Here is a 17286-nt window from a genome sequence, read left to right as displayed (position 1 = left end):
TTTGTTGTTGAGCCATTGTTCCTCACAAATGACCGAAAGACACGGCTCCCTTTGAAGATGAGAGTGTGGAAGAAATTCGAGCGAAGGTATTCTAGATGGGGAAATGACAAGGGGAGGGCGTTGTTCACTGTTCAGCCCCGGCTGATATCGAAACTTAGCGGAATCAGGCAACCGTAAGATCTGACCGAAATACCGAATTACCGGACGGTTTACGACGAAACGAATGGAAGAAGGTGGTGGAATTGCTTCTTCGGATAGAAAATAATACTCCCCTCCCCCTAAATTGCTTGAGTGAAAGGGAGGATGATAACGAGTTTGAGGAAGGCGGTCGAGGTGAGGCTGATGATCGACCAACACGGGGGAAGTGGGAGGAGTTTACCACTTTCCCTTCTGGCGGAGATGTCTTGGTAATACCAGTTTGGTTTCAGAAGTAAGGTACCTTACCGGTGGTACTCCGTATACAGTACAGTACAGATGTCAGGTAGCCCAAGAGGTACCTAGGATTATTTATGTAAAGACCACGAGAGGAGAAGTAGTAGGCTTTAAATAATACAAAAGTAGCTCGCCGAAAATCTAGCCGATTTAGAAAATGCTAATCAAAGCAAAGGATGGGATCGACCCGTAGTTGGCGCAGCTGAAGAGACCCCATGGGCCATATCTTCCGACAAATAGCGGCTTTATTAAAGAATTGTCTCAAATCGCCTACGCTAGGTGCTGTAGCATTTCGCATTCGAACCATAACTGTTGTTATAAATGGATGCATGTGGAGAGAAAGATGAGACGGGAGTAATAAATAATACCTAATATGCGCATAGACTAGACTATACTCCGTAGATAGAGCTACCTAGATAGAGCCTAGAGCAGCGGACAATTATACCAGGACCATGCTTCGGCCAGTCCGGTATCCAGTCCAGATACCTTGAACAATTGCTGATGAATTTGACAGTCACGAAGATTGTTCCAGAACGATTTTCAAGACTGTCCTTGCTTTATAATGCTTAGTATGCCGTATGTCACTGAAATTACAAGGCCTTGCTTCTAGCCTGTCTGCAGAATGGTCATAGACTGAACCTAAGAAAGTACTTTTATCTGATTTCATCTACTTGGGTATCTACCTTGCCTTTTAGGTACCTCAGGTACTCCGTAGTTGAGTAAACGGATGGAGAGAGAAATTGTAATAGACACCTCAGGCACAATAATTTAGACCCAAATCCTCAGGCCTCCATCTCGCTTGCGGCGGCTATCCAGCCAGCGGCACGCCAGCCATCCAGACGGCGTCAAGATCCACCATCCAAAGCCCATCAATCATCCATCTCCATTCTCCAGTGGCAGCCAGCCTTTCAAACCCCATCCCGCTCTGGCTGCGCTTGTTCGTTTTCCCCCAACTCCCATCTAGATCCTAATACTTTATCGAGATCCCCTCCTTGTCACCCGGAGCGACCTCCAATACGGAGTATATTCTTCTGTCGCCTGACTTGGACATTGCCCGCCTCCCCTGCCTGCGGCCAAAGGGTTCTCTTCCACCCCTCTTCCGCCCTCATTATTCCCCATTTTGTCCGCCCAGGATCTCCTCCTCTCTTTATCCTAACTTCCCACCTTTCACTCGCAAGTGTCTCACCCTTGATAGGGACTGCTGACATCGGATATCCTCTTCGTTCAGCTCTCTTGATCGCAATATACTCCGCTTACTGCTCGCCGGTGAGCTCTGTCTGTGCTCGGCTGTACTCTACCCTTGCTGATCTTGCTCTAGCAAGGCTTTTGGTTTTGGAAGTGGGAGTATCAAGGACAGCTAGGGTTTTAGACCCTCTTTACCTCTCGACGATCTTGTTTGCTCTCCGGGAGCGGATATCTTTGCGAACTCGTTCATCATGGTTCCTGCGCCGCATACACAACATTCTCCCAGCTCCACAATGCTGAACAGTTCGTCAACAACTGCTCATGCAGCGCCCAGCACAAATGGTGACGTTCACGCGCCGAAAGACCACCACCTTTCCTCTCCGTCAGACACAGTCTCCGCACCGGTAAACCGAAAGAAGCAGAAACGCAGACAAAAACAGGCAGCTCGCCTGGCCGAGCGTCAACTAGCAAACGGACATGTATCGACGGATGACACTACTCAGAACGGATCCAGTCATGCTAATCCAGAACGTTATCATTCCGACGATGGTGGCGCTGACGGACCCGACCACGAACAGCCCACGAACGGTGACGTATATGATAAGGATGGTCAGGATTCGATGGATGCCCACGTTGATTCACAAAATCCCCAAGGGCCCAACGGCACGGAGAGCTCTCAGAAATCGACAGGCCGCAAATCGAAGAAAAAGAAAGGGAAAAAAGCGCGTAATAATTCTCACGCGCAAGGAGACGAAACCTCGACTCCCATGTCCACCCCTTCCGTTTCGATGTCGCACCCTTTGCCGCCACCTCTCCCCTCACATCTCGCGTCTCACAATATTTTGAAGCCTGCCAAAAACCGCAGCATTTGGAATACATCTACTCAGGAAGAACGTGAGAATATTAAGACGTTCTGGCTCGAGCTAGGAGAAGAGGAGCGACGGCAGCTCGTCAAGGTGGAAAAGGATGCCGTTCTGAAAAAGATGAAGGAGCAACAACGCCATTCGTGCAGTTGTACGGTATGTGGGCGAAAGCGAACGGCTATCGAGGAGGAGCTCGAGGTTCTCTACGATGCCTACTACGAAGAGCTAGAACAGTACGCCAATCACAATCAAGGATCGTTTGAAAAAGGTTCCCCTATGGTACCGCCGCCACGGTTGTACCAACCTCCACTACGATCTCCCGGTCAACATACCCGAACGCAAGGCCAATTTCATCCTTCACGAGGTCGCATTCATGAACTGACAGAAGAAGATGATGATTTGGAGGAGGACTACGATGAGGAGGAAGATGACGGGGATGAGCCTTACAGTGACGAAGAACTTGACGAAGAAGACGAGGAAACTCGTGCAGCTCGCGCAGATTTCTTTGCCTTCGGTAATAGCTTAACAGTTAAAGGTAAGGCTGATGTGCCCCCAGCGTTCGAACATTCCAACGGAATCCTGTACTGATTTCTTGCTTTTTCCCCTCGCTCTCCGAGATAGATGGTATTCTTACAGTTGCAGACGATCTACTGAAGAATGATGGGAAACACTTCATCGACATGATGGAGCAGTTGGCCGAACGTCGAATGCAACGGGAAGAAGATACCCAGTACGGCATAGCTGCTGCGCACGAATCCCTTCATAGCGGTCACAATCATGGTCCATTCGACGACGAAGATTACGACGACGAGGAAGACGAGGACTATGACAGTCAAGAGGAAGAGGATTACGAGGAAGATGAAATGGTCTGCCCTGGAGTTGTTCCCCCCGTTCGTGGTATTCGGCCACTATTCTTAGTTCACCGCTAACCTCTACTCCAGGATGCCATGACAGAAGAACAACGCATGGAAGAAGGCCGACGAATGTTTCAAATATTTGCGGCCCGAATGTTCGAGCAACGCGTCCTGACCGCATACCGAGAAAAGGTCGCCGAGCAACGGCAACAGAAGTTGATCGAAGAACTCATGGAGGAGGAGACTCGGAACGAACAGCGAAATGCTAAAAAAGCTCGGGAAGCGCAGAAACGGAAAGACAAAAAGAGACTTCAGAAACAGGCCAAGGAAGAGGAACGCGCGCGCCGGGAAGCGGAGAAGGCTGCAGAGGAAGCAGCTGCCAAGGCGGAACAGGAGAAGAAACTTGAGGAACAGCGAAAGAAACGGGAGGAGCAGCGGAAGAAGAAAGAAGCAGAACGGAAGGCCCAAGAAGAGGAGCGTGCGCGCAAAGAGGCGGAAAAGCTTCGACGTCAGCGTGAGGAACGAGAGCGACAGGCCGAAGCGGAGCGGAAGCAGCGCGAGGAGAAGAAACGACGCGAAGAGGCCCGGCGGAAAGAAAAAGAAGAGCGCGAATTGCGGGAAAAGAAGGCAAAGGAAGAGCGCGACCGCAAGGCTCAGGAGGAACAAGCCAAGAAGGATACAGCAAAGGGCGGAGAGGAAGCCAAAGATCAGGAGAAGCGTGATGATCAAGCCAAACGGTCGTCGCAACAGGGACCTGTCCCTATTCCGTCGAATTTACATCATCTTCAGGGCTTTTCCCCGGCTGTCGCTCATTCGCCGCACGTCCCATCCGCAACACCTGTGTTACCTAAAGCTCCTACTCCTGCCAGACCCCGTCAGCCATCCCAACAAGACTCTCATTCCTCCTCGCCACACTCCCAAGCCCCTAGCACCGACCCGTCGCAGGCCTCCCTTTCTCCTCGTTCGATGCCCGTGTCTCAGTCATCGGGAGTTGCCAGTGGGAATTCGCAACAAGGCCACGGACTGCATGCAATGCTTCATCAACCTCAGCCTTCTACGCCCTTGTCCCCCTTAGGCAGATCCATTCCTCCTGGATTCTCGAGCGTCAACGGAATACCACCTAACCCCCCGGGCTTATCTGGAATGGTCGCGCGACCACCAGTTGGACATGATCTGCCCAGTTATCCGCCGCATTCGGGACCTTTCATCAGTCCTTTCCGTGGCTATCCAGCACCAAGCGGAATCCCCGCACCCCCAGGTATCAATGGGGCACGTCCAATGCCGCCTGGGCGCGGATTCCCGCTTGAGCCCGGACAAGGGTTTGCGTTCCATGGCCAGCAGATTCCTGGAGCTTTCTCGACGCCGCAGGGTGGATTGCCCCACCGCCATTCCAGGCAACCCTCCGGCTCACTTGAGAGGTCACCTCTGGAGAATCACGCACAGCCTATGCCAATTTCGCGGCCTAGCCCTATCAAACGACCATCCAGCACCCAACAGGACCAGCAGAAGGGTGGTGATCGCACCACACAACGAGATGTGGATGATTTGAGCGCCCATCTTGGTAGCAGTGCTCTCCTTGATGACACTGATGTTCCTCTCTCCTCGACTCTGTCGCAGTCGCTACCAGGTGCTACAGCACCCGGCACTTTTCCAGGACCGGCGCGGGCCAGTTTCGGTGGACCATCTCTGTTTCCGGATCCCCTCAGTGGTAAGTTCTCCGGCTATAAGACCACAGTATCTTTTGGGAGCTGTGTAGTGTGACAGATATCCTAACAATATGATCAGCATCAAAACACGCCAATTTCGCGGTGAGTCCTGCAGTAAGCGGTGGCACATGGGGTGCACAGATCCCTTTCGGGACGTCTGCTTTTCCCAGTGCTCAGACTTGGGGAACCGGACACGGTCAGTTTGCTCTGCGAAATCCTGTGCCCTTACATGGAAGCGAATACTGACGTAAATCATAGCGAGCGGTTGGTCTAACAACGCATTTGGGTCCGGAGGCCACCACCGTGCTCACACATCCCGGCCTGTCGCCATTCGGCTGTTAGTCATCCAGGCCTGTAAACAGCTCAATACTATGAGTCCTTTCAAGGGTGCGGACGGCTATCATGACGTGAACCTCGTTCTTCGCCAGGTTGAGCAGCTGAGGCCACAAAACGAGCCTTCGATCTCCTTGAAAGAGATGCTAGATATTTGCGATACGGAAGGCAACACGCAGAATGGTGGGGGTACCTTCTCGATCAAGAAGGACGAGACGCGGGAGTTTGTCAAGTTTGAGCCGGACAACAACAGTGCCGCTTCAGGTCACAGGGGCAGCATCGTTCCCGGAGAGATTGGCAGCCCAGTCCCGAGCAGTAGTCTGCCAGCGTTTGGCGGAATTGGGACACCATCAGTGCTGCGCCAGTATTCTTCTCCACCAATGGGTTTCTAAAGGCGTTTGTTTGGGTCCAGCATCTAACGGGGTGTAAATGGGGTTCATGTTTGTTTTGCACTTTCATCATCATCATCATCATCATCATCATCATCATCATCATTATCGGACTTCTGCGCTCTGGACGATTAACTGACTAAATGCCTCTCTTGCCTTCCTTTCCTCTCCTCTACTCACTGATCATACGCCATTATCCCTCCATTCTCATAACCACTTTCCACGTCTGTCAAGCGTCATGTCATGTCTCACGTCTTCTCTGTTCGCGTCATGGACTGTTGTCTGTTTGTCCGAGTCGACTTTTCTTCTATCGTCCGTTTCGTCCACGGGCATTTTATGTTTTGTATGTCCTATTGTCTATTGCGCATGATGCGGCGATTCCCATGGAGCACACATATCCTCCGAGCCAATCCAATTGCATGGTCGGCTTCGATCGATGAGTCATTATTTCTTATTTTAACTGTAGCTGCAGTCGCCACAATGTGTAAACGGCAGGTAAATGTACAGTGAACTCTAAGAGGGCTTGACGGTCTACCGTGACAATCCATTCAGTCATCTGGCAGAAGATAAAAAGGAATGACTATACCATGTTAAGAAGACGCTGTACCTATATTGGTAGAACCGAACAGACCAGTCAGGGGGAAATGTTACAAGCGTCTCGGGATTCATTCACATTCAGTACAAGCTTCGGCTGATATCAAAGCTGCCAGGAAACGGCGAAACAGATACAGAGGAGAAAAGAAAACAAGGTAACCACGCTTTCACGATTCATACATGATATAATCATTTCCGTTCCCGAAAAATCACAAAGGTGCCTGGACAAATTCACTGTCTCGGATCCGTGACGACGCCCTCGTAATCTCTGGAGCGGATATACTCCAGCGTACGCTGGAAGTGACGCTTTGGACCCTCGAGGCTGGGATTCGGCTCGTCCTCGTTGGTTTGCAGGTTGGAGTGGATGAGCTCGATGAGGCCGTTGAGGTATTTGGTTGTGACGGTTTCGTTCTGCTGGTCGAAGTAGTAGACGTAGCGGTTGAGGATCTCGACGAATAGCTCAACGGAGACTGCGGTGTCCATGCAGGCGTCTGCGACGCGGAGGGCCCGCTGCAGGCATTCAAGGACGCGTTTGCCGTCGCGGTAGAGCTGAGGGACTAGATTAGTTGCAATGAACATGGAAGCAAGGGGATAGAGTGGACATACGTTCTTGGGGTCCTCTTCGCCTCGTTGGGGGTTTTCGACTACCCACCACAGGTGACTTGCAAGGTACACGGCACGGCACTGGTCGGGTTTCTTGAGCAGTTTGCTTCCGTGCAGCGCGGCCTTGGTGATCAGGGTGTCGTAATTCTCCTTGGAGAAACCCCGGGTGCCGTGGAGCGCTCCGGCGATGATGCATACAGCCTGGAACTGTGCGCGCGAGTCACTGATGGAGTCCTCGTAAATGGTGAATGCTTGGGCAAAGAACTCGTAGCTGAATTCTTCAAATCCCGTCTGGTCGGCCACTTCGCCGCACATCACAAACAGGCGCAGTGCCAGGTCAGCGCACCCAGGGTTGGCGCGCTGATAAAGATTGTTTACGCACTGGTGCATGAACCTATAAAGGGCGGAGGACTGTGACTGCCAGTTGTCGTCGTAATGTTCACGAGACTTGAGTTTACGGGCCAGTCGAATAGATGCAGTAATAATGGCCGGCGTTGTGTATCGGATGCGTTCGTTGCCGTCGGCATACGCTTTGCGTGTAGCTTGAAGAAGCTATGAATAATCAGCGGTGGAACTGATCTCAGTCTCGCCCTAAGGAACGTACCTTTAATTGGACATCATTTTCCGGCGCTTGTATCAGATGTACCAACCGAGCGAGCCATCCCTGCTCTTCGATGGTTTCGTCCGTTTCTCCGCCTCGTCGCTGGGAACCAGGATAGCCGACAGCCTGCTGCAAGCCTTCCTTGATCAGGACTCGTAATGCCCCCAGGACGCGGTCGAGGTTCTCTGTCGTTGTGATCAGGGTTCGGTTCTTGAGCAGGCTCCGGGCGATTTCGCCAGCTACAGATCGTCGTGTGGGATAGGATTGAGAAGTCAGGAGCGGGAGATAATGGGGCAATGCCAACGCTGTGAAGATTGAGACATAAGAGCGAAGAGGAGCGAGGAGAAGATGAAGGAGGTTTTGCTGGGTCGGCGCCGCGTGCAGATCCGCATGATCAGCATATTCGGCTGTCTCACGCGTAGCGAAATCGAGAACCTGATCCACGTACTCCAGCTTGTCAGGGTAGGTATTCAGAGCCAGGTTAACAAGCGACACTAATAATGCCATGGTGTCTTGAATTGGCAAGCCCCGGGTCTTGATCAGATTGACCACCTGGTCATAGAAAATGGCGTATAGCTTGACATCTGCTGGGACGCCAGGCTTTGCATCGTTCTCGCCATTTGCATTCGACACTTGCTCGCCTTCCGGGGTCTCTGCTTCTGGTTCGTTTGTGTCTTTCGAGGGTTCCTTCGACGGCTCGGCTGACGGCTGCTCAACGCCGTTCTCTTGAGCTGTGCCTGTGGGAGCCTCTTGGGTCGCTGCTGTCTCGGCCTCCTTGGTTTCCTCCGTGATCTTCAGATTCTCGAGGAACTTTGTGACGGCTTCCTCTTCATTCTGCTTTCGTATTTCGGGGTCGGTGGTCGATTCTGTCTCGCGAGCCGCGTAGGCAGATAGACGGTCCATGAGTCCAATCACGATCTTCTTCAGGTCAACGTGCGGGTTGAGACGAGAAATTGCCGAGAGTAAGAGATCGAGCGTATGGAGATGAAATTCATCGGGGAAGACCTTTGTGATCACTAGAACAACTTAGCATGAGCTCACTGCTCCGAGAGCCACTAGCAGCAGAGATTCCCTACCTTCCAACAAGTACTCCTGCGCAAGAACATCGCGGCACTGGACAACCTGTTCCAGCAGCGCTTGCAGGATCCCCGACTTGTAGCGCTCGAGATCGACCAACTGGCTAAGCCGGACGATATTGCTGCCCACCAGCAGTTCCAGCTCGCGGCGCTCCTGCATCCTCTTTTCCCTTTCCCGGGAGGGACCTTGATGCTGCAACCGCACCCACAACTTGTTCATCTCGACGAAATTGGTCAGGACGAAGTTAATCGAGTCCTGCAGGTTGCCTTCGGGCCCATCCCCGGAGCCTGTGGGAAGATGATCTCTCGCCTGTCCGGACAGGTAGTATCGCAGGAACAGCCCGCGGATGGGATGCTGCACTCCTCGACTCATCTCCATCATGTCCTTCATGATCTCCTTGACCGGAGCATCCTCCACCGACATGTACACCGTGCCGACCGTGATCATCAGGTAGAGCCGCGGGATGATGTTGCCTGCATACTGAACCAACTCATACAGATCAGCTAGATGGTTGACCGGATGGTTCTCTTTCAGATAAACGGAGAGATGTCGCAGCGCATCGAAAACCGCCATGTACAATTCGTAGTATTGCTTGGGACCCAAGCTGGGCGTTCGTAGTTCGGAAACCAACGTCGACCTGGAAGCAATTGACGATCACCGTTAGCTTGATCTATACTCTTCACTTCTCCAGTATTATGCAATGTCGCTCTAGGAACTCCGCTGTATCTGGGAGCCTCTATCGACTCACCCGCACTTGAGCGCATCCATCAGTTTCCCAGGAGTCTCCAAGCATTTTCGCATCATATGCGACTGCTGTCGGACCACTCCGAGGGCCTCCTCGAGGAGACGACTTTGGTCCTCTGGAGGGGACACTGGACTGGCCATGACGGAATTGACCGATTAGACTCGAAAGGTGTATGACGGGGCTGTCACCGTGGATGGATGCAGGCGGTAAACACCTGGCCGAGGAAGGAGGACGAGGGGGTGCGGAGGAGGACCTTCAATGACGGTTGCGGGTATAAAGTACTTGTAGAGAGGTACAGATATTTATAAGAAATTCCGATCCTTTAATCAGTCCATTTAAGGAGAAGAGACCATCGCAGAATGACTGGTTCAGTGGAGGTGTCTGCGAATGGAGAAGATCAAGAGGCCATCGCGGGTCGAGCTTCTTTCCGCCTCAGGCTGCCAACGTGGACTGACGGTGCTAGGCAGAGCTATTCTGAGTACGCTGCCGCAATCCACCACACCAGACAGCATCAATTCAATATATCCAAGAGGTTTGATTCGACTACTTTTTAGCCCCCTACTATTCCAACTCAAAACTTAGGAAATGGATGCGCCATGTAAAACGCTCATCCCCCTGCAGGTACGGACGTATTGCCCCGTGGCTCTTTCGCCAATAATCGACAAGGCTTCTCGAAGATACTTGTACAGCTTAACGTATTGTGTCTGAATTTCCTGATATGTTGACTAAAATCACATTCTATCTATTGACGCCATCTATTTAACAAGCCCATTCTCCCAAATACCAATATGTGCAGGAATCGAATGAATACAATGGACAATCATGAACAGAGATCATCTCAGAAAGCAAATCATGAGCGTGCCGTATGTCCGTTCAAATATATCGTGACACATCAAGTCGTCAGAGTCTGAAATTCGCATATGGACACATCAAGGGAAAAGTCGTCAATCCAAGTGGTCGTTTCCGTCATTATGTCAGCCGCTGAGGAGATTCCACTGTTTCGACAGTGACTCGTACAGGGCTCTCCAAGTTTTTCTCGAGCAGACAAGAAGGTGAGCTGCGCATCGCTTAGTACACACGGCCTGTCTGGTTGAGAGCCCGCGCAAAGACACCGCTGCGAGCTGCGATTGTGCCGTTCAACAAAGTCCGAGCTGAGATAGGCACCGCCTCAGTTGCATTGTCGCTGCGAACATTGAAAACATGAAGGCCGGTGCTGTTTGTACTCGAGAGCGCTCTCCGGAAGCTCTTAGGGGGCAGAGGAGATTTGCGAGTCAGGTTGAAGCTCCGAGGGTAGACGGAATGGTCATCCCCAGGCGAAGGTGTCGGCCAAGCTGACAGACTTTTTGATGATGGAATGCATGAGCTGGACGAAGGTGTGGCCCAGGAAGAGGGTGTGATGACTGGTGTAGATGTCGATGTTGGCATATCGGTCACCGTGACAGTCACGGGAGCCTGAGGGATGCTGGGAGCGGTCACAGTCTGGGTCTGGGTCTCAACCGCAGAGCTGGTGTCGACGCCGTTGGGACTGGCGCCGCCAACATTAACAACTGAGTAGGGCTCTTCTTGTCTGCGCACGAGTGTGTTGCTTCCTAGTCTGGGGAAGGCTAGGGGCACTGCTTGTGTACCGAGGACGGAGATGAAGAGAATCGCCGCGGGAGAGAAATGCATTCTTCAGGCAAGGTAGATAGATCCTTCAAAATAAAACAGAACAGGATAAAATGCTGTAAATCTGAGGCCGTTGCGAAGAAAGGTACTTATGTGCAGAGGAGATTTGGTTGATGATACTCAAAGTCCGCTACACCTTCAGGTGATCAACAATATATATCCCAAAATGCCAAACTCGATGTACATATTCATCATCATGATTTAACAGAAAAAGAATACCAAAAATCATGCAGGCTGGCAGCCATCATGGCCTGCATCGACTGAATCCACTAATCCGAGATCCGCACAAGGAGGCTGGGAAAAGGCAGCAGCGCATCGCACTGGCCCAGCCACGATGATTCTAAGCTGTCATGTCATACCTTTTCGCTTTTCAATCATCAGGAGCAGTTAACTGCCGATCTTGAGCATGTTGATCCTGCCGACAGTTGCTTGGCACTATTATGATTGACTGAACAGTAGAACTCGACATCAACATTAACGTTGTGGTACAGACACAGTTGATCATGCATCGCCGCCAAGCACTAACGGACGGCTGTTGTGGCTGGCGGGATCCACTGCCCGTGGGTCTTCTACGTATCTCTCATGCTATTGATAGAAGATTCGTCATGATGGGCGATCAGTCAAAATTGTGTATCTTTAGTATCAATCATAGGCAGCAGTCAATTTGCTTCACCGTACTGCAAGAGGGTTTGGTTGGAGCTGATTGTCGCCTCGCATGTTCTCACCGCATCCACTCGACAGTCCGGCTGATGTTGGTGAACTCGATATGGTTGAATAGTAAGTATGGTAGCGTACGAGCCAGTCTAACACTGCCTCCTTCTTTAGTCCCGCCATCTGGAGTATGAATCCTCACAGATGACTGGAGGGTAGATCAGAGAGGGGAGAACAAATCCGTTGCAGTCTCTATACAGGGTAAGACCGGACCAAAGCCCTGATGGTACATGACCGACCTCTACCTAAGACTCAGTTTGAAAGCACTGAAAAGAGCCAACTAGTGTTCACTATGTGATACTGTATCTACAAAGTTATGTTCAACTTTTTTTACCTTCTGACTATTAACTTTCTGGCCTTCTGATTGGCTCATAAAAACTATTGTTACATGTTCTCATATTTTACGCTTTACTGGATAGCCTCATAGAAGTAGTCAGGTACAGAGGCATTTCATAGCTATACTCTGACCGAGAGCTACAATGGATCTAAATGGCCACACTGCTACTACTCCCCTGGTCGCAACATAACCGGATGACACAGGGATCATCAGATTGCCAAATCCTCAACCCGAATCAATCCACATCCCAACCCAGCACTGCCCCATCCCGCACACAGCTGGTTGGGATTCCACGTCAATGCAGTAATGTGCCTCGGTTCGTCAAAGATGGTAATCATCATTGTGCCGTTGACCATCCTACGATCACCCACCATGTTACGCAAGAGACTGAAGCTCTCAGCGCGGTAGCCGTCAATGAATCGACTCGTCCCCGCGCTGTCTGCATCTTGCCCGCGCGCCCATTCGTGGGTGAACCAGGTCTGTTGCCACTGTTTCTCTTTGGGGTGCACTAATCGGCGGATGGGGCTTGTCGCAATGGCTTCGCCGCCTGCGCAGCCCAGGAGGACGCTTGGATGCCAGAAGCTGCACGGCGCAAGAGCGGAAACCGTACTTGGTAGCCTTGCCATGGCCGTTGTGGTGAAGAAGCGCCGCACGGCGAGGAGTCGTGCAAAATCGTTCTCGTCGCTTGAGATGAATGCATGCAGCAAGGGAGAGTAGGCAGCATGGGGCGACGCCATTCGCATACGGGTCGTTTCCACTGTGTCCTTCTGGTAATCGACGATTGAGGTCAGACGGGTTTCCCCGTCCATAGATGTCGTACACAGCAGGTGAGGATGAGTTGGGTAGGCCGATGCCAGATTCAGGATATAAGTGCGGTGAATTGGTTCGTAGAAGCAAGGTAGAGAGGCTGTAGAGGTTTCTTCTGAGGCTGTAATGCTCCAGATGGCAACAAAGCCGTTGGCACAGCCAACAGCAATGTCAGTGGGAGAAAGCCAAGCCACGCATGTGCATACTGTCGACGGGGGCTTGGCCTTGAAAACTGGAGTGTGGACCTTGTCTACAGATTGTCAGTTGAAGGTCTATTCATTGTCCTCTGTTGCTCTGCTTACTGAACTCTGTGGCATTTGGATTCCGGCTCAGCTTGACGTCAATAACTCGGACATAGCCGTCTCCCCAGACTCCAGCCAGAAGTCCCAGGTTCCTCAAAGGATCTTCGTCATCCTCGTCCCGCGCAGCCCGGGGCATAGGACACCAAGCCATTCGTCGCAAGTCACCCCAGTCAGTACACAGAGCCAACCGCAGCCTCGGTTTAATGCTCATATCAAGTGTCTTCGTAAAGCTGTCTTCTCGTTTGGCTTTGAATGCCCACAGTTGCAGTGCACAGGGGTAAGGAGCAGAAGATCTGAACGCGCGACTGGCTTGATTCTTCAATGGGTCTGGGTAGCTTTCCTTCTGCTCCTTGGTGATGGGCACCACGATGCCAAGGTACTGCGTGAGACCCGACTGGTTGGGTGCCCAAGCCATGCATTGAATCTTCTGTCCCAGATTGAGCAGCCACCCTTCGCGTGGCGGTTTCTTTGATTCTGCTGAATTCTTTGCTGTCCCACTCTTCTGCGCCCCAGGTTTCCAGGCTTCGCCGAAATTGGCGGACTCATTCTGCCCTAGCCGGAACTTTTTCTGAGCGTCCGCTGGCCCTATTAATACCGTCTGCTTCTTCTCCTGCTGTGCCATATACCGCGAGCGAGCCTCCTCCTCGTCTATTTTCTCAATCCGCTGTCTCTTGCGGAACCGCCCCCCAACATCATCGGCGTAGTACCAGTCCCAACCACGAGTGCTCTCCTTCCTGACCTCCTCCGGCTCAACACCAAAGGTCGCGCCATACGTGTAGTCAGGAAATCTCTCTGCTTCATTCAATGAGGAACGCGTAGGAAACGTCGAATCAACGCCCTTGGCCCATCGGTCCCGTGTATACGCCATGGAGAGTAGATCCCTCTCGTCAGACCCAAAGGTCACCTTCATGTGGGTGAGCTTTCCCACATGCTCGCCGGGGTTCCACGTCCCCCGGAAGTGAGTCTCATCTTCAGCAATAGCGACAGAGCCGTCCTCATGTCGTCGCTTGGGATTCTTGACTCGCGAAATCCCGGCCGTTTTGGGCTTCTTTGAATCGGTTTCGTCCTCCTCGTCGGAGACGAATTCATCATCATCGTCGGGGACGTCCACCATCTCTACGTCTTCATCTTCGCCTTCTTCAGCTTCGTCCTGTTCATTTTGGACTTCTTTGTACTCCTCGTCTGAGGAATCATCTGCTCGGACAGGCTGCTTTGCTTTTCGTCGAGAAGGAGTGGTTCCTTCTCTCGAGTCCGACTCATCAATGACTCCCGCAACCTCAAAGGGATCGCTTGTGTATCTGGTCCTCGCCCCGGATAGGCGGTTGGACCTGCGTGTACGAGGCATCTGGCGATATCCCTTAACGCCCTGGCTTCTTGATGATGTTGTTGAAAGTGACGATTTCAATCACTATTCACCATATGTATACGAGAGGTAGACCATTCTTTTTATGATATCAGATCCTCTGAAGTGGGAACAGATCATACTCATCAAAGATGGCATAGAGGTAAGAATGTACCAATTGTTTGGTCGGCAGGAACAGAGCTATTCGTGATACAAAACGACGGGAAGATCTTCGTATCGACAGTGCGAGGAGATGAGGGTCTTGGCGTAATTTTACATCCTCAAAGCAGCCAGTGACCTCATCGATACCCCACATCATCGGTGTCGCATCAACAAAACAAATGTCTATATTTTAAGAGAACTGTGTTTGCTGTTTCAATAAAGACTGATTCAGTTGCATTGCCCATTGTCCTGACGTGCAATCTAGGACTGACTCCAAAGGTAGGCGCCGCTCAAGTGGAGCTGCGTCCTGATATCATCGGTTCTGCGACAGATCTGCCTGTCCTACCACGAACAAACTATTATCTATCTACACAGTACCTCTCTAATTGATGATCAGTTTTCTCAAGAACAAAATAGATAGTTCCTTGTTTATATATCCGAAACAAAGGCTCAATCATGTCCAAATCACACTCAGGAACACTGCATGAATATGTAATTCCACAAAGACCATCCAACACGTCAATGGATCAAGCACAAGCTGACTGAAGAAAAGGCCCCAAAGCTAGTCGCTTTCGAATTCACCACCTCCACATCCCGAAAACCACACAGTCTCATCTTCATTGGCGGTCTGACAGACGGCCTTTGCACCGTACCCTACGTAGCACCCCTCGCCGCCGCCCTCGAACCAACCGACTGGTCCGTCTTCCAGGCCCAGCTCTCCTCGTCCTTCGGCGGCTGGGGCATCGGCAGTCTCGACAAGGATGTCGAGGAGATTGCAAAATGCATCGACTTCGTCCGCAGCCTCAAGGCCTCGTCCGCCTCGGGATCGGCATCGGCGCCAGGGAAGATCGTCATCATGGGCCATTCGACCGGAAGCCAGGACGTGTTGCACTACCTCTATACTCAGGGAGACCGTCCTGTAGTGGACGGTGCGATCCTGCAAGCGCCAGTGTCCGATCGTGAAGCCATGCTCGCTGAAACGCGCAAGCCAGGCGATGTGGGTGCCGAGGCAAAGGGCTCGTGGGAGCAGCTGGTTTCGCTGGCGCGGCAGGCTCCCGTAGGTGATATCATTCTACCGCTGAATCTGAGTAGCAAGGTTGGCTTGCCGCCTGATCCTGTCAGTGCGCGGCGGTTCCTGAGTCTGACGAGCCCGGATAGTCCTGGCAGGCCGGCGGAGGATGATCTGTTTAGCTCGGATTTGACGGATCAGCGGCTGCGTGAGACGTTTGGGGCCGTGGCGACGCGGGGGCTATTGAGGTCCAAGCTGCTGGTGTTGTACTCGGGGAATGATGAGTTTGCGGCACCTTGGGTGGATAAGGAGGCGCTGATGGCGCGGTGGAGAGAGGCGACAGAAGCTCTGAAGCCTGGGACGTGGGATCAGAATAGCGGGATCATACCGGGGGCAAGTCACAATGTCAAGGATCAGGGGCAGGCTGATCTTGCTGAGCGCGTTACTCGGTATCTGAAGAGTATCTAGCTTTGCACCATGTGAGACGGTAGTGGAATGAAATGATGTCGTAGTTTTCATGTTTTATTGTACACACAGGCCGAAACAGAGCAGCAAGTAGATATCCAAGGGACATGGCAGTGAGAGTATTAGAAACTTAAGAGACAATAAGGGTATGGCGTAGTATGTCGCGGTCCAAGCCGACCATGAAGAGAATCCCCAAAAAGCAAGCGACAGTCAGATCAAACCTTCAACCACAGATTCAACACACCCTTGAGATACTCGACAATCTCGTGCCCGCCCAACTTACTCTCCCCATACAGCCGGTCGACAAAGGTAATCGGACACTCCGCAACCTTGAACCCCATCGCCTTGGCCCGCACCATCATCTCCATCTGGAAACTATAACCCTTACTCTGCGTACTGTGGATGACCTTCTCCAGCACACTCTTCTTGTACAGCCGGAAGCTCCCCGTCAGATCACTCACACCAGGCATAAGCATAACATCCGCAATCAGGTTCGCCGTCCTCGATGTGAACTTCCGGAACAGATCCCACCCATACACCCCGCCCTTGATGCCCTCGCGGCTCGCATACCGCGTGCCCGTGACGATGTCCGCGTCCGTCTCCTTCTGGATGCGAATCATCTCGGGGATGAACTTGGGGTGGTGGCTGAAGTCCGCATCCATGATGATGACATAGTTGCCGCGCACGTACTGCAGCCCGTGCACGTATGCGGTTCCCAGACCCAGCTTGCCGGCCCGCGGCTTGAGGTTGATGTGTTCGGGGCCCCAGAGGGCTTGCAGCTGTTTGGCGACTTCGAGGGTGCCGTCCGGGGAGCCGTCGTCGACGATCACGATTTCCCAGTCTAGGTTGCTGTAGAACGGACAGATTAGCTTTTGGCCTCGTGCGATTGATTGACTGAGAAGGCAGCCAGTAAAATGATTCTTACTTCTCGCGGAATGTTCGCTCCAGTAGCCAGCAGATGATAGGGAGGTTCCTGCGCTCATTGTACGTCGGCAGGATGACCGAGTACTTGTTCTTTGTGTCGGTCATTTTACTGAAGTGATAAAACAAACAATCGAATAGAAAGATTATAGTTCAAATCGTATCAACACCGGGATAGAGCAC

General features: G+C 52.0%; 6 protein-coding genes across 6 annotated transcripts, besides 4 other annotated features; 2 read left to right on the top strand and 4 right to left on the bottom strand.

Moving 5' to 3' along the window:
- Positions 1-1868: 1868 nt before the first annotated feature.
- Positions 1869-5765, top strand: NFIA_066920 (putative stress response protein Nst1; the record flags this gene model as incomplete). Its single annotated transcript, XM_001263421.1, has 5 exons — positions 1869-3015; positions 3117-3346; positions 3422-5042; positions 5120-5236; positions 5299-5765. The coding sequence occupies 5 exons, from the start codon at positions 1869-1871 to the stop codon at positions 5763-5765; spliced, it is 3582 nt and encodes a 1193-aa protein (XP_001263422.1).
- Positions 3268-3342: a microsatellite.
- Positions 3731-3777: a microsatellite.
- A 63-nt stretch (positions 5766-5828) lies between the features above and the next one.
- Positions 5829-5872: a microsatellite.
- Positions 5830-5868: a microsatellite.
- Positions 5873-6587: 715 nt separating the features above from the next.
- NFIA_066910 (vacuolar sorting protein 35) lies at positions 6588-9522 on the bottom strand (the record flags this gene model as incomplete). The annotated part of the gene is made up of 5 exons (XM_001263420.1): positions 6588-6905; positions 6963-7511; positions 7564-8576; positions 8637-9274; positions 9386-9522. The coding sequence occupies 5 exons, from the start codon at positions 9520-9522 to the stop codon at positions 6588-6590; spliced, it is 2655 nt and encodes an 884-aa protein (XP_001263421.1).
- A 928-nt stretch (positions 9523-10450) lies between these two features.
- On the bottom strand, positions 10451-11050 carry NFIA_066900 (uncharacterized protein; the record flags this gene model as incomplete). Its single annotated transcript, XM_001263419.1, has 1 exon — positions 10451-11050. The coding sequence occupies one exon, from the start codon at positions 11048-11050 to the stop codon at positions 10451-10453; it is 600 nt and encodes a 199-aa protein (XP_001263420.1).
- A 1254-nt stretch (positions 11051-12304) lies between these two features.
- Positions 12305-14549, bottom strand: NFIA_066890 (transcription factor TFIIIC subunit TFC6; the record flags this gene model as incomplete). Its single annotated transcript, XM_001263418.1, has 2 exons — positions 12305-13152; positions 13205-14549. The coding sequence occupies 2 exons, from the start codon at positions 14547-14549 to the stop codon at positions 12305-12307; spliced, it is 2193 nt and encodes a 730-aa protein (XP_001263419.1).
- Positions 14550-15164: 615 nt separating this feature from the next.
- On the top strand, positions 15165-16185 carry NFIA_066880 (uncharacterized protein; the record flags this gene model as incomplete). The annotated part of the gene is made up of 2 exons (XM_001263417.1): positions 15165-15200; positions 15262-16185. The coding sequence occupies 2 exons, from the start codon at positions 15165-15167 to the stop codon at positions 16183-16185; spliced, it is 960 nt and encodes a 319-aa protein (XP_001263418.1).
- A 212-nt stretch (positions 16186-16397) lies between these two features.
- On the bottom strand, positions 16398-17211 carry NFIA_066870 (dolichyl-phosphate beta-D-mannosyltransferase; the record flags this gene model as incomplete). The annotated part of the gene is made up of 2 exons (XM_001263416.1): positions 16398-17031; positions 17108-17211. The coding sequence occupies 2 exons, from the start codon at positions 17209-17211 to the stop codon at positions 16398-16400; spliced, it is 738 nt and encodes a 245-aa protein (XP_001263417.1).
- Between the last annotated feature and the right edge of the window lie 75 nt (positions 17212-17286).

The sequence above is a fragment of the Aspergillus fischeri genome, genomic scaffold (assembly GCF_000149645.3).
Source record: "Aspergillus fischeri NRRL 181 1099437636252 genomic scaffold, whole genome shotgun sequence".
NCBI lineage: Eukaryota > Fungi > Ascomycota > Eurotiomycetes > Eurotiales > Aspergillaceae > Aspergillus > Aspergillus fischeri.
Note: the sequence above shows the minus strand (reverse complement) of the source record. Positions and strands in the feature narration are given on the sequence as shown.